Source organism: Netta rufina (assembly GCF_964035555.1).
Source record: "Netta rufina genome assembly, chromosome: W".
Classification (NCBI taxonomy): Eukaryota; Metazoa; Chordata; class Aves; order Anseriformes; family Anatidae; genus Netta; species Netta rufina.
Window position 1 is genome coordinate 9,533,183 of NC_140139.1, and position 13,660 is coordinate 9,546,842.

General features: G+C 52.2%; 2 protein-coding genes across 7 annotated transcripts in view; one reads left to right on the plus strand and one right to left on the minus strand.

Moving 5' to 3' along the window:
- Window positions 1-5,723, minus strand: part of CTIF (cap binding complex dependent translation initiation factor) — a 156,975-nt gene extending 151,252 nt beyond the window's left edge. For all 6 annotated transcript variants that reach the window (XM_084304527.1, XM_084304524.1, XM_084304526.1 and 3 more), the window contains exon 1: window positions 5,516-5,723. In XM_084304527.1, coding sequence (XP_084160653.1) covers window positions 5,516-5,695 — 180 coding nt within the window. In that variant the 5' untranslated portion in view covers window positions 5,696-5,723. The remainder of the gene's footprint in view (window positions 1-5,515) is intronic.
- Window positions 1-13,660, plus strand: part of LOC311220853 (very low-density lipoprotein receptor-like) — a gene marked incomplete at both ends in the record, with an annotated part of 391,622 nt that overhangs the window by 217,105 nt on the left and 160,857 nt on the right.

Genomic DNA, 13,660 nt, shown 5'->3' on the forward strand with positions numbered 1-13,660 from the left:
TTTTTGAAAGGATTTAATCTTTGCTGTAAATTACCGAACACAAAACATGTTTGAGTCCAATTCTGTGATGTGTTCCCAATCCTCTGAGACCCACGTAACTGTAACTCTTGTGGATCCCTGGGCAATGAGACAGTAAGTGAATTTATCAATTTCGCTGAGCACACAGCTGCAGATGAGGCATTGCAGTGATTGTTGGTAGCATATTGGCCAAACTCAGAAGGGTCATACACAGGTATACCTATGAGGCAAGTCCTGAACGGATCTGTGGACGATGCCATGGACAGACAAAATTCTGACATACCAGTCTGATTAGCCCATGTCACCCAAAGATTTCGTTGATTTCATTGCGGCTTGATCTTGGTTACGAGCGCAAGCCCTGCTGGCAGTATTAGAATCAATCACCATCAACAACTTCCCCGTCCCTTGAGACATCTTGGGAAGTGTCCTGGTTTCAGTTAGGACACAGCTAATTTTCCTCCTAGTAGCTGGTAGGGTGTTATGTTTTGGCTTAGGATGAGAAGAGTGCTGATAACACCCCGATGTTTTAATTGTTGCAGAGCAGTGCTTACACCAAGCCAAGGACCTTTCAGCTTCTCGCTCTGTCCTGCCAGTGGGCAGGCTGGGGGTGCAGCAGGAGCTGGGAGGGGACAGACCCAGGACAGCTGACCCAAACTGGCCAAAGGGGTATTCCATCCCATCTGACATCATGCTGAACAATATATAAGGGTGGCTAGCTGGGGTGGGGGAGGTGGCTGCTCGGGGTTAGGCTGGGCATCGGTCAGCGGGTGGTGAGCAATTGCATTGTGCATCACTTGTTTCGTACACATTATTATTAGTAGTACTATTATCATCATTATTGTTATTATTATTATTGTTATTATTATTTTCCTGTCTTAATAAACTGTCTCTATCTCAACCCACAGGCTTCACTTTCCCGTTTCTCTCCCCCATCCCAGAGAGGGAGGGGGGAGGGTGAGCGAACGGCTGTGTGGTGTTTAGCTGCTGGCCGGGTTAAACCACAACAGGCAGCCTTCACAAATTGGCTTGGCACCCACACTGGTCCTGCTCACATGCTGTGAGTCTGACACAATATTGCGTCCCACGTCTCTCCGCGTCCTGTGTCTCACCGCATCTCTGTTCCGCGTCCTTTTTTTTTTTTTTGTCCATTATAATCGGCATCAATTATCCTTGGCAAAACAAACAATCTGGTCAAAGATGTACTTGATCGTCCTAACAGCAATACATTACGGTCATTCCCACACCACTTGACACAGCCAGGTAGAAGATTCCTAGAAATACTAATGAAATTCCAACATGGAATGAAACCCCTACAGCACTACGCTCTTTGAAAACTTTTTTCAGCTGCTGGGATTTATTGAGTTTCTTGTTTTCACTGCTGAGATCTGTGGCCGCCTTTTCAGGGGATCCACCCACATCCTTGGCCAAGCTGCCGGTGGTGGTCCGCAACGCCAGCAGAGGGGCCAGCGGGCTGAGTGGGGAGGGCAGCCCGAGGGTGGGGGGTGGTGAGGGGAAAGCAGCGGCGGCGGCGAGCGGGGGCCCATGGGGCGGCAGGCCCGGTCGCAGCAGCAGGTGGAACATGGCAGCACCCGATGCGTGCAGGTGGGTGCTCAAACTGGAGAAACGCAGCAGCCGGCGGCGGGGCAGGTGGGCGGGTGCCCAGAGCTGACAGCAGGGCGGGCAGCGGGGCTGGAGGCGCTTTGCACCAGGCGTTCTGTCAGTCCCAGGTGGTACTGCTAGAGATTGCGCTGCCGCCATCACCTCCTGCTGCTCGGCTTTCATACCACACAGCGCATTAATCACTGTCCGCCACATCCCACTCACTTCTTTATCCAGCTTTCCACTTGAGATGGCTTTATCCCATAAGCGATCTCCTACCTCCCGCCACTCTGGACTCACAGCGCTACTCGTGTCCCATCTTCACTGACTCCTCCGTTCTCCCGTAGAAGTTTTGAGGTCCGGCTTGATCACCAATGTCCCGGGTCCCGGTTCAGGCACCATTTGTCGCAGGAAGAATGGCTGAAGTCATGACACACACCAATATGGTCAGATAATGCTCCCTTTTTTACCCGAATAGCCTGACTCTTATAGCAATCTAGCAGGGGCGTAAAGCTTCTAACACAAGATTAACGTTTTAAAAACGTTTCTATAAATACATCAACACAAAAAGGAGGACTAAGGAGAATCTCCATCCTTTACTGGATGTGGGGGGAAACTTAGTTACAAGAGATGAGGAAAAGGCGGAGGTGCTTAATGCCTTCTTCTCCTCAGTCTTTAGCGGCAATACCGGTTGTTCTCTGGATACTCAGTACCCTGAGCTGGTGGAAGGGGATGGGGAGCAGGATGTGGCCCTCACTATCCATGAAGAACTGGTTGGTGACCTGCTACGGCACTTGGATGTGCGCAAGTCGATGGGGCTGGATGGGATCCACCCAAGGGTACTGAGAGAACTGGCAGAGGAGCTGGCCAAGCCGCTTACCATCATTTATCAACAGTCCTGGCTATCGGGGGAGGTCCCAGTTGACTGGTGGCTGGCAGGTGTGACGCCCATCTACAAGAAGGGCCAGAGGGCAGACCCGGGAAACTACAGGCCTGTCAGTTTGACCTCAGTGCCAGGAAAGCTCATGGAGCAGATCCTCTTGAGAGTCATCACGCAGCACTTGCAGGGCAAGCAGGCGATCAGGCCCAGTCAGCATGGGTTTATGAAAGGCAGGTCCTGCTTGACGCACCTGATCTCCTTCTATGACAAAGTGACGCACTGGGTGGATGAGGGAAAGGCTGTGGATGTGGTCTACCTTGACTTCAGCAAGGCTTTTGACACCTTCTCCCACAGCATTCTCCTCAAGAAACTGGCTGCTCTTGGCTTGGACTGGCGCACGCTTCGTTGGGTTAGAAACTGGCTGGATAGCCGGGCCCAAGGAGTCGTGGTAAATGGAGTCAAGTCCAGTTGGAGGCCAGTCACTAGTGGCGTTCCCCAGGGCTCGGTGCTGGGGCCGGTCCTCTTTAATATCTTCATCGATGATCTGGATGAGGGCATTGAGTGCACCCTCAGTAAGTTCGCAGATGACACCAAGTTAGGTGCGTGTGTCGATCTGCTTGAGGGTAGGAAAGCTCTTCAGGAGGATCTGGATAGGCTGCACCGATGGGCTGAGGTCAACTGCATGAAGTTCAACAAGGCCAAGTGCTGGGTCCTGCACCTGGGGCGCAATAACCCCAAGCAGAGCTACAGGCTGGGAGATGAGTGGTTGGAGAGCTGCCAGGCAGAGAAGGACCTGGGAGTGATGGTGGATAGTCGGCTGAATATTAGCCAGCAGTGTGCTCAGGTGGCCAAGAAGGCCAACAGCATCCTGGCTTGTATCAGAAACAGTGTGGCCAGCAGGGCTAGGGAGGTGATTGTCCCCCTGTACTCAGCTCTGGTTAGGCCGCACCTCGAGTACTGTGTTCAGTTTTGGGCCCCTCGCTACAAGAAGGACATCGAGGTGCTTGAGCGGGTGCAGAGAAGGGCGACGAAGCTGGTGAGGGGCCTGGAAAACAAGTCCTACGAGGAGCGGCTGAGGGAGCTAGGATTGTTCAGCCTGGAGAAGAGGAGGCTCAGGGGCGACCTTATCGCTCTCTATAAGTACATTAAAAGAGGCTGTAGCGAGGTGGGGGTTGGTTTATTCTCCCATGTGCCTGGTGACAGGACGAGGGGGAATGGGCTAAAGTTGCGCCAGGGGTGTTTTAGGTTGGATATTAGGAAGAACTTCTTTACTGAGAGGGTTGTGAGGCATTGGAATGGGCTGCCCAGGGAAGTGGTTGAGTCACCATCCCGGGAGGTCTTTAAAAGACGTTTAGATGTAGAGCTTAGTGATATGGTTTAGTGGAGGACTTGTTAGTGTCAGGTCAGAGGTTAGACTCGATCTTGAGATCTCTTCCAACCTAGAAATTCTGTGATTATTGGTCGAAAGCACTCAGACAAACAACTGCAAGAAAACAACCCCCTTGTGATTAGCAGTCACATAGATCTTGTCCTTGAAGGAAGTGCCAGCTGCTTGCAACAATATTTTTAATTCCTCAATCGGGCGATAGAAGAACATCATTATGGCAACTCCTTGTAGTCGTCCTGGAAGCTTGGTTTGCTCAGCTGCAGCAAGTGATGGCCTCCTTGCTGTTTCAAAAATCCCTCAACACATACTAATAAATAAAGCACATCCCACAGCAAGCCCGGCTTGGGAAGAGGTGCCCTGCCCCCCCTGCAGCCATGGGGCAGAGGGAAACTTGTTAGCCACGCAGCGCCGGTGATTGAGGATTGCTGCCCATCTCCTGGGCAAAGGGAAGGGACTGAGCCCTCCTGCAGGACTCCTCACCCCATCCATTATTAAACACCTCCCATCCCTTCTGGAAAGCCCTGGCAAGGCCTAATGGGTTAATGGGTATTGCTTCATTAGCTAAGTCCCCTAACAAGGGAGAGTCTACCCTGGCTTCAAGTCCTTCTTACCCAGGCCCAGTGTACACACAGTTTATAGCCTGCACCTGTTCTTCTACCATTCTGCATGGCAGGAGAGCAGCATGCCCAGCACCCCACTGCATGGACCTGAGCTCACTGCAGCCTCACAAACCCAAGGGCACAGAGCAGAGTCCTTCAGCTCCCTGCTGCGTGAGTCCCATGCCATTTGGCCATCCCATCTCCAGGAGCGCTGGCTCCACGATACGGAGGATTTTCCTCAGGACAACAGCATCAGTTCAGGAGGTTTAAATTTCTCCTCGTGTGGGAGCCAAAAAGCCAATTTTTAAAGTTTTGGGTTTTTTTTAGATCCTAATGACACCACCAAATCTCATCTCCCCTAAGCGATCACTCTCTTTGCTGGGTATTCACATCCTCTGTAGCAGAGCAGTTTGCTTCTCTGACACAACACTCAGGAAGCAAGCAAACAGGTTATTGTACATATTAAAATGTGCAGTGGCATGACACAGTGTTAGGGGACACATGGGGCTTTTAATGCCTTTAGCATCTCTGTCTCTTCACTAACATCCCTGTGCACATGGAGAAAAGCAGCACAGGAATGTAGGAATGTGGGAACACTTCTCAATATTTGGATACCCCCTGCTGGGTCTCCACAGCTCTTCCTAAAGCTGGTGGGATTTTGTGGGTGAAGCAATGCGTTGTTTGAGACAGACTCCACTCACATGCACCTGCTCCTAAGGGACAGAGTGGAGATGCCATCCAAACAGCACCCATTGCTTCCAGACATGTGCACCCTGCCGGCCCCTGTGTGCAGGGCAGCCTCTCACCAGTGTCCTTCACTTGACAAAGGAACCCTGGAGAAACCAAAAAAAACATCAAGGCACACCCTGAGACCACTTCATGATAAATACAAAACACAGCTGGGGAGTGCTCACACCTGGCTGAAGCAGAAAGCTGCCCCAAATCCAGCATTTCACTGCATTTCTACACTAGGAAAGCTGCTTTGGCATTGCCCAGCCCTGCAGTCCCCCTCAGCCCACGCTCCTCACCAACCTGCAAGATGTTGGACTGCGTCTTCTCACTCTCCCCGTCCCCCTCCATCTTGTTGGTCAGCAGCCCCTGCACCTGGTACTCCAGCACGTAGCTGTCGATGAAGCGCTCCAGCTCCTCGATCTCCTGCGAGCGGCTGCTCCCTGCCTCTGAGGAGGCGGATGCCACTGACGAGTTTTCCATCACTGCAGCTGGGACAGTGGGAACGGAGGGGGCCTGAGAAGGAAAAAGGATGGAAATTGAGTCCTTGGCCACCTGCTGAGCAGCACCTGCCTCTCCCACCAGCACAGATGCCCCCTTCTTCCTTCATGAGCCCTCTTCTTCCTCCATGAGCAAGAGGCCCATCTTGTGATCCTACACATAAGGGCCACAACAACATTTGCCTATCCTCCTCACAACCAAAGCTGTAGAAAACCTCTAGAAACATGCCCAAGAAATTAACAAAGCTTAATTTAAAAGGCCCGTGACATTGGCTGCACTGGAAGCGGAAGGATGATGAGGTTCGCGTTGTGGCTGGGGACATGAAAAGGACAGGAACTGCAAAGCTTCTCTAGGACTGCAGCAGTAAGCAAGGTGCTGAGTCAGCAGTGCGCCTGCTAACAGTCCAGGGAGGAGGTTTGGATGTGGAGGTGAAACAGTGATCACACCAGAATCTATTTTTAAAACCTCCGCTTGTTAAAAATGCATTAGAAAAAGGGAAAACATCCTGCAGAGCACCACAGTGTGGCTGGCTGGCAGCCCCGGAGGAAGCCACAGGTGATGCTGTGCTCAGTGTAGAGATCACATTGCCCCCCAGGGACACATGGCAGCAGCTCTGCCTCCACAGGGATGCTGCTCTGCAGAAAACAAGGACTTTGGGGGGCTTGTACCTTAAGGTGTGCTCAGGGTGCAGACTGGCAGGTAGCCCAACCAGGATGCAAACCTTCTGAGCAGCAGCAGTATGGATCACTAGGTGCTCTCTGTGCAGATTTTAAATGTATTTAAATGTATTCTTACTGGTGAGAGTCAAAATACAGAGCAAAGGAAGAAAAGGCTGTGCAAACACAAATAGATGCAGGTACCAAATTAAAGACAGGATCTCAGGGCTTGGTTCAGCTACCTAACTGTCCTGACAGTAACCCCTCCCTCCAGTTCCTGCTCCAGAAGCACAGCCTTCTCCTAAAAGCTCACATGTAGACTACTGCTAGCACAATAAGAAGCCATTACCCAGGGGGCTTATGTTACAAACCCTACTGGGAGAGTAGGACAGTCTCATTCAGGGCACATATCACCAAGGAATTAGGAGCTCTGCTGCAAAACAAAACCAGAGCCCTATGCATTCCCAGCAATAACCCCTGCCCCTCTCCAAAGCCAACACGTGCAAATGGATGCACCCCTGAGTACTTGCACGCCTCTGCAGGAGATACCAGGGACTGAGTTCAAACCCCTTTTATCTCCTCTGATCCACAGAGGAAATGAAGAACTTCAGCATAAGGCTTCTTTGAGGCTTCTTTGCCTCAGTCTTTAGCAGCAAAACCAGTTGCTCTCTGGATACCCAGTAACCTGAGCTGCTGGAAGGGGATGGGGAGCAGAATGTGGCCCTCACTATCCATGAGGAAATGGTTGGCGACCTGCTACGGCACCTGGATGTGCGCAAGTCGATGGGGCCGGATGGGATCCACCCAAGGGTACTGAGAGAACTGGCAGAGGAGCTGGCCAAGCCGCTTACCATCATTTATCAACAGTCCTGGCTATCGGGGGAGGTCCCAGTCGACTGGCGGCTAGCAAACGTGACGCCCATCTACAAGAAGGGCCGGAGGACTGACCCGGGTAACTACAGGCCTGTCAGTTTGACCTCAGTGCCAGGGAAACTCATGGAACAGATTATCTTGAGAGTCATCACGCAGCACTTGCAGGGCAAGCAGGCGATCAGGCCCAGTCAGCATGGGTTTATGAAAGGCAGGTCCTGCTTGATGAACCTGATCTCCTTCTATGACAAAGTGACGCACTGGGTGGATGAGGGAAAGGCTGTGGATGTGGTCTACCTTGACTTCAGAAAGGCTTTTGACACCGTCTCCCACAGCATTCTCCTCAAGAAACTGGCTGCTCTTGGCTTGGACTGGCGCACGCTTCGTTGGGTTAGAAACTGGCTGGATAGCCGGGCCCAAGGAGTCGTGGTAAATGGAGTCAAGTCCAGTTGGAGGCCAGTCACTAGTGGCGTTCCCCAGGGCTCGGTGCTGGGGCCGGTCCTCTTTAATATCTTCATCGATGATCTGGATGAGGGCATTGAGTGCACCCTCAGTAAGTTCGCAGATGACACCAAGCTAGGTGCGTGTGTCGATCTGCTTGAGGGTAGGAAGGCTCTGCAGGAGGATCTGGATAGGCTGCACCGATGGGCTGAGGTCAACTGCATGAAGTTCAACAAGGCCAAGTGCCGGGTCCTGCACCTGGGTCACAACAACCCCAAGCAGAGCTACAGGCTGGGAGATGAGTGGTTGGAGAGCTGCCAGGCAGAGAAGGACCTGGGAGTGATGGTGGATAGTCGGCTGAATATGAGACAGCAGTGTGCTCAGGTGGCCAAGAAGGCCAACAGCATCCTGGCTTGCATAAGAAGCAGTGTGGCCAGCAGGGTGAGAGAAGTGATTGTTCCCCTGTACTCGGCTCTGGTGAGGCCGCACCTCGAGTACTGTGTTCAGTTTTGGGCCCCTCGCTACAAGAAGGACATCGAGGTGCTCAAAAGAGTCCAGAGAAGGACAACAAAGCTGGTGAGGGGTCTGGAGCGGCTGAGGGAGCTGGGCTTGTTCAGCCTGGAGAAGAGGAGGCTCAGGGGCGACCTTATCGCTCTCTATAAGTACATTAAAAGAGGCTGTAGCGAGGTGGGGGTTGGTTTATTCTCCCATGTGCCTGGTGACAGGACGAGGGGGAATGGGCTAAAGTTGCGCCAGGGGTGTTTTAGGTTGGATATTAGGAAGAACTTCTTTACTGAGAGGGTTGTGAGGCATTGGAATGGGCTGCCCAGGGAAGTGGTTGAGTCACCATCCCGGGAGGTCTTTAAAAGACGTTTAGATGTAGAGCTTAGTGATATGGTTTAGCGGAGGACTTGTTAGTGTCAGGTCAGAGGTTAGACTCGATCTTGAGATCTCTTCCAACCTAGACAATTCTGTGATTCTGTGATATAATCCTGCATTTGTCCCTTAGCCAGTGAGTGAAGTCATAAGGAAGCCAGCAGCTGGCACCCAGACCATCTGAAGGGCATGTATGTACTGAAGAGAAGCCGATGAAGCCTTAAATGTAGCATCACCAGTAAGGGCAGCTCTGAGGGCGTTCGAGCAGATGCTCCTGTGGTTACCATGTGCATCTACCCAGTGCATCTGTCCCAGAATACTGATCTCCTTTGAAAGCCTGCCAGCTTTACTTTCTGATAATAGGTCACCTCCTTCATGTCACCAAGATGTCACCTCCTCTGGTGCAGAACAAGGCAACTGCTGAAAAAAACATGCCGCCAGCAGGGCCAGAAATGAAAAGCATGGAGAGGTCCTCTTGTGGTCACCTGAAATGGGAACTGCACAAGGACCCCTCTGCCCCGATGACAGCAGCCATGGACACTTCCTCAAGAGAGACCAGGGTTTACACAACTCCCAGAGCACACATGGGAGCCAGGAGCCACTGCTCCTGCATCCAGCAGGTGATGCTAACCCCCCCAGTCTTCTCTCTGACTCTTTCCTAGGGTCTGAAGCAGGATGGAGTAAGCAGCCCACCAGCTACTCAAACACCACCTTCCTCCCCAAGCCACTGTGCTCCTCTTCCATCACACAACCAACAGAGGAGCTTCCAGCTCACAAGGACCACACATCTGACCATGCAAGCAGGCTACTGCACAACACAATCACTGCTCACATGTTGAACCTGATGCTCCCATGAAATGTCATTTTTTGTGCGTGCACACTCACGTGGAGGACCAGCACGGCTGCAGGATGAACCCACACATGGCAGGTCCCCCGGGAGGTCCCCCCCAAGGTACTGACCCCAGCAGGAACTACTTGGGCTGCAAGCAGCAGCTCGTGCAGCTGCAAGCTCCTCGTTAATCACACAGCATCTCCACATCTCCCAGCCTCTGGGGAGCCTTCACAAATTAAAAATGGAAGCAGCACAGGGAGGATTGACAGTTACTGGAGATCACTCACTACAGCTGCGAAATAAACATGACAAAGTCTGAGCACAAATCTCTTGTAATGGCAAACATGTTTAGCTCCCCCAAACACCCCAGCCCCAGGAACAGGCTCCAAGCATCCTGGCTGACAGGCGGTTAAACACCAGCAAAAGCCACAGGGGAACACTGCCCTGGCTCCCCTGACTTGGGGAAGGCAGGTAGCCACACCAAAGGACCATCAGAGAGAGGCCATCAAAATTAAGTATTTTGCACATGAGGCAAAAACTGGGGAACTTGCTGCACGATGGGGCCAGGAGGAGCCTCAGCCAGGAGCTGCAGCAGGCTCTGCACCACGAGCCCATTGATGCAGCCCTGCAACAGCCACAGGAGGGGAACCACACAAACGGAGCCCTCCTGCACCCTGTGCCCTGCTACTCCAACAGCCTCTTCTGGGGAATGGATGCAAAATTGCATCAACCAGCTATTAGCTATTTCTAGTGCAACCGCAAAGCCCTGTGGTGTTTGCATATGGCTTTGAACATCCTGGGAACAAACACATTCCTATTTCTCTGTGGCTGAATGCCACTTCACTCCTTAAAGAAATGAAACCACCAGGCTTTTGCACCTGGGATGGAAAGGGGTGTGTTTCCACATGAACTAAGCAGGATTTAGGACCAGAGTCTTGCAGCAAGGCTCATGCTCCTCCCTCCCTGTGGGTGGTGGGGTGAGGAACCAGGAGCTCCTGTTGCATGGCAGGACACAGAGATTTCATCCCTCACCCTCCCCTGCTACGGCAACTGGTATTTACAGCTTGGTTGGAGAGGAGTGTGAAATTACCAAGCAAAATCTGAGTGAGCCACATGCCATCCAGAAGGGAAGAAGAAAAATTTGTTCCCAGCTTGTGTAATTTCCAGCTCTTGAACTATTTCTCATCTGTCACTTCAGAACAATTGCAGCTTCGTTTACAGCAGTTCTGGCCTAAGGATTTCATCTGCCCAAGGAATTATTCCCAAATGTGCCCAGACTGTCAAAAAGGCTAATTATGTAGATTGATAACACAGATTAGCTCCCAAACAAAATCATGTGGCATGTTAAGAAAGAAAAAATATAAAAAAATAAAAAAAAGAAAAAGAAAGAAGAGCCCCAGAGAGCACGGAGCCCCGGCGGAGGACATGCTTCTCACCCCTTAGCTAATTAGTGCCAATTATCAAATGGAAAGCATCAATTATTAAATAGTAAGTACTAAAGAAATTGTCAAGCCCTGAGCTGGAAGCACAGGTAACCACAGCACATCCTGGAGGACACGGCAGCACATGGAGGTGCCTGTGCATAGGGAAGGGACGGCCAGTACCAGTGGCATCGCTTTGGAATGGGGCTCAACTGGCAGGGCCAGAGGGTGGCCTGTCCCCAGGGCCAAAGCAGCACGAGAGGACTTTTTGCCTTTTTTGGGGGGTGATGCTGGAGGGCATGGAACCAAGGGAAGGTCTTGCTGGGTCGCTGCCCCAGGACACTCCCACTTGCACCCCATACCTGGGGTGCTCACCCCTGCACCCACCAGCGCTTTGCACACGAGCAACAGGAGAGACGGACTGAAAGGGAACAGGTTTGGCCGAAGTCACAAAGTGCAGCAAACAAGCCCAAATCTCATATTTGAGACATCGCTGTGTCTCTAGCAGAAAGCTCCAAAGACGAGTCATTTACAGGACCTCTGTCTCCCTAAAGGAAAGCAGAGCTCGACAGGAGTAGAAGCGCCCCACATTTACAGGTGATGAATTACCACCTATGCTTGGTTTAGGATCATCACTGCACACAGAGCTCCCTAGAGCAGGTGGCCAGGAACTGACAGCAAAGCGAGTTGGTCGACAGCTAATGCTCACAATAAAACAAGAGACTAAAAAGTCGCAGCACATAACTGTTATGCACTTAAGTCTGCACAGAGCTGATGTGAGTCATGTAACAAGAGGGACCAGCAGCCCTACAGGGTTGTCATTGTCCCCACAACATCTCTGTGATGGGCTGGAGCCACTGCTGATGGGCTGCTGTCACCAACGTCGGTGTCAGTGGAGAGGCACAACAGCACAGGCACTGTCTGACCTTGCGGCACTGCCTGGTGCTCCAAGATAACTTGCAGCTCTGAGTTTTTTGCATTTGTCTTTTAAGTTTCCCTTCTGACCTTACTCCCTTCCTACTGGGCTTTTTGGTCAGAGCATGCTTGCCTGACAAATACAGCAAAAGGTTAATTAATACCCAAATTCAGCAAAGGCCATGCTCTGGAGAAACGCAAGGTCATGCTTTGGACGAGTGGCTGAACTAGAGACCTCCTGAAGTCTTCTCCAACCCAAATAGTTTTATGGTCCTGGGAGATGACATTCAAGCACTGCACTGTTCATTCTCCTGTAGTGGATTTACGTGGCAAGGTCTTGGTAGCAGGGGGCCATAGGGGTGGTTTCTGTGAGAAGGATCTAGAAGCTGCCCCATGTTTGGTAAGGGCCCCACTGCTGACCAGAGCCGAGCCAATAAGCAATGTTGTTTTGTGCCTCTGTGAGAGCAGATTTAAGACAGGGAAAAAAACGCTGCGCCACACAGCAGCTGGGAAAATGAGAGGAGTGAGGAACAGCCTTGCAGGCGCCAAGGGCAGTGAAGAAGGAGGGGGAGAGGTGCTCCAGGCACCGGAGCAGAAGTCCCCTGCAGCCTGTGGTGAGGACCATGGTGAAGCAGGATGTCCCCCTGCAGCCCATGGAGTACCACGGTGGAGCAGGGTTCCACGCTGCAGCCCATGGAGGAGACCACGGTGGAGCAGGTAGCCCTGCACCAACGGAGCCTGCCGCCTGTGGAAGACCCCTGCCGGAGCAGATTCCGGGCCGGACCTGTAGCCCGTGGAGAGGAGCCCACGCAGGAGCAGGTGACCTGGCAGGAGCTGCTGCCCGTGGGGGACCCAGGTTGGAGCAGTTTGCTCCTGAGGGATGGACCCCATGGTACGGACCCATATCTGGAGCAGTTCTGGAAGAGCTGATGCCTGTGGGAAGCCCACACCGGATCAGTTCATCAAGGACTGCATCCCGTGGGAGGGACCCCACAGCACAGGGGACAAGAGTGACCGAGAAGGAGCGGCAGAGAAGTGCTGTAGACTGACCATAACCCCCATTCCCCTGTTCCACTGCCCTGCTCGGGTAGAGGAGGAGGTGGAAGAGGGTGGATGGGGGGGGAAGGTGCTTTTGGTTTCTTTCCTTTGTTTCTCCCTTCTCTAGCTTGTTAGTAATAAGCAATAAATCTTACTATCTCCCTATACAGAGTCTGTTTTGCCCATTACAATAATTACTGTGTGATCTTCTCATCCTTATCTCAACATTTGAGCCCTTTTCATCGTATTTTCTCCCCATTCCTCTTTGAGGAGGGGGAGTGACAGAGTGGCTGTGGTGGAGCTCGGCTGCCCACTCGAGCAGAACCACGACAGCTGGCAGTGATAATATTGAAGAGAGAAGCCTGAAGGCTATCAAATGAGACTTTAGGGGGCTGGGTCGGTTAGTGGATGGAGCAGGAGTGCAGGTGGTGTTTTTGTCCACCCAGCCTGATGGCCACAGACGGGTCCCTATCTCTAATGGGAAAACGGATCCTAGGCCAGGAGCTGGCAGGGCTCATTGAGAGGGCTTTTAACTAGGTAAGAAGGGGGATGATGCTGAAACAAGGCTTGCTGGAGGTGTGCCAGGGGGAAACAATGGCAAGGCCGGGGGATAAGGTAATGGCCCAGCTGAAGTGCATCTACACCAATGCACGCAGCATGGGTAACAAACAGGAGGAGCTGGAAGCCATCGTGCAGCAGGCAGGCTACGACTTGGTTGCCATCACGGAGACGTGGTGGGACCACTGTCATGACTGGAGTGCTGCAATGTCTGGCTATAGGCTCTTCAGAAGGGACAAGCAGCACAGAAGGGGTGGTGGTGTGGCTCTCTATATTAGAGAGTGTTTTGATGTTGTGGAACTCGAGGCTGAGACTGGGAATGATAAGGTTGAGTCCCTAT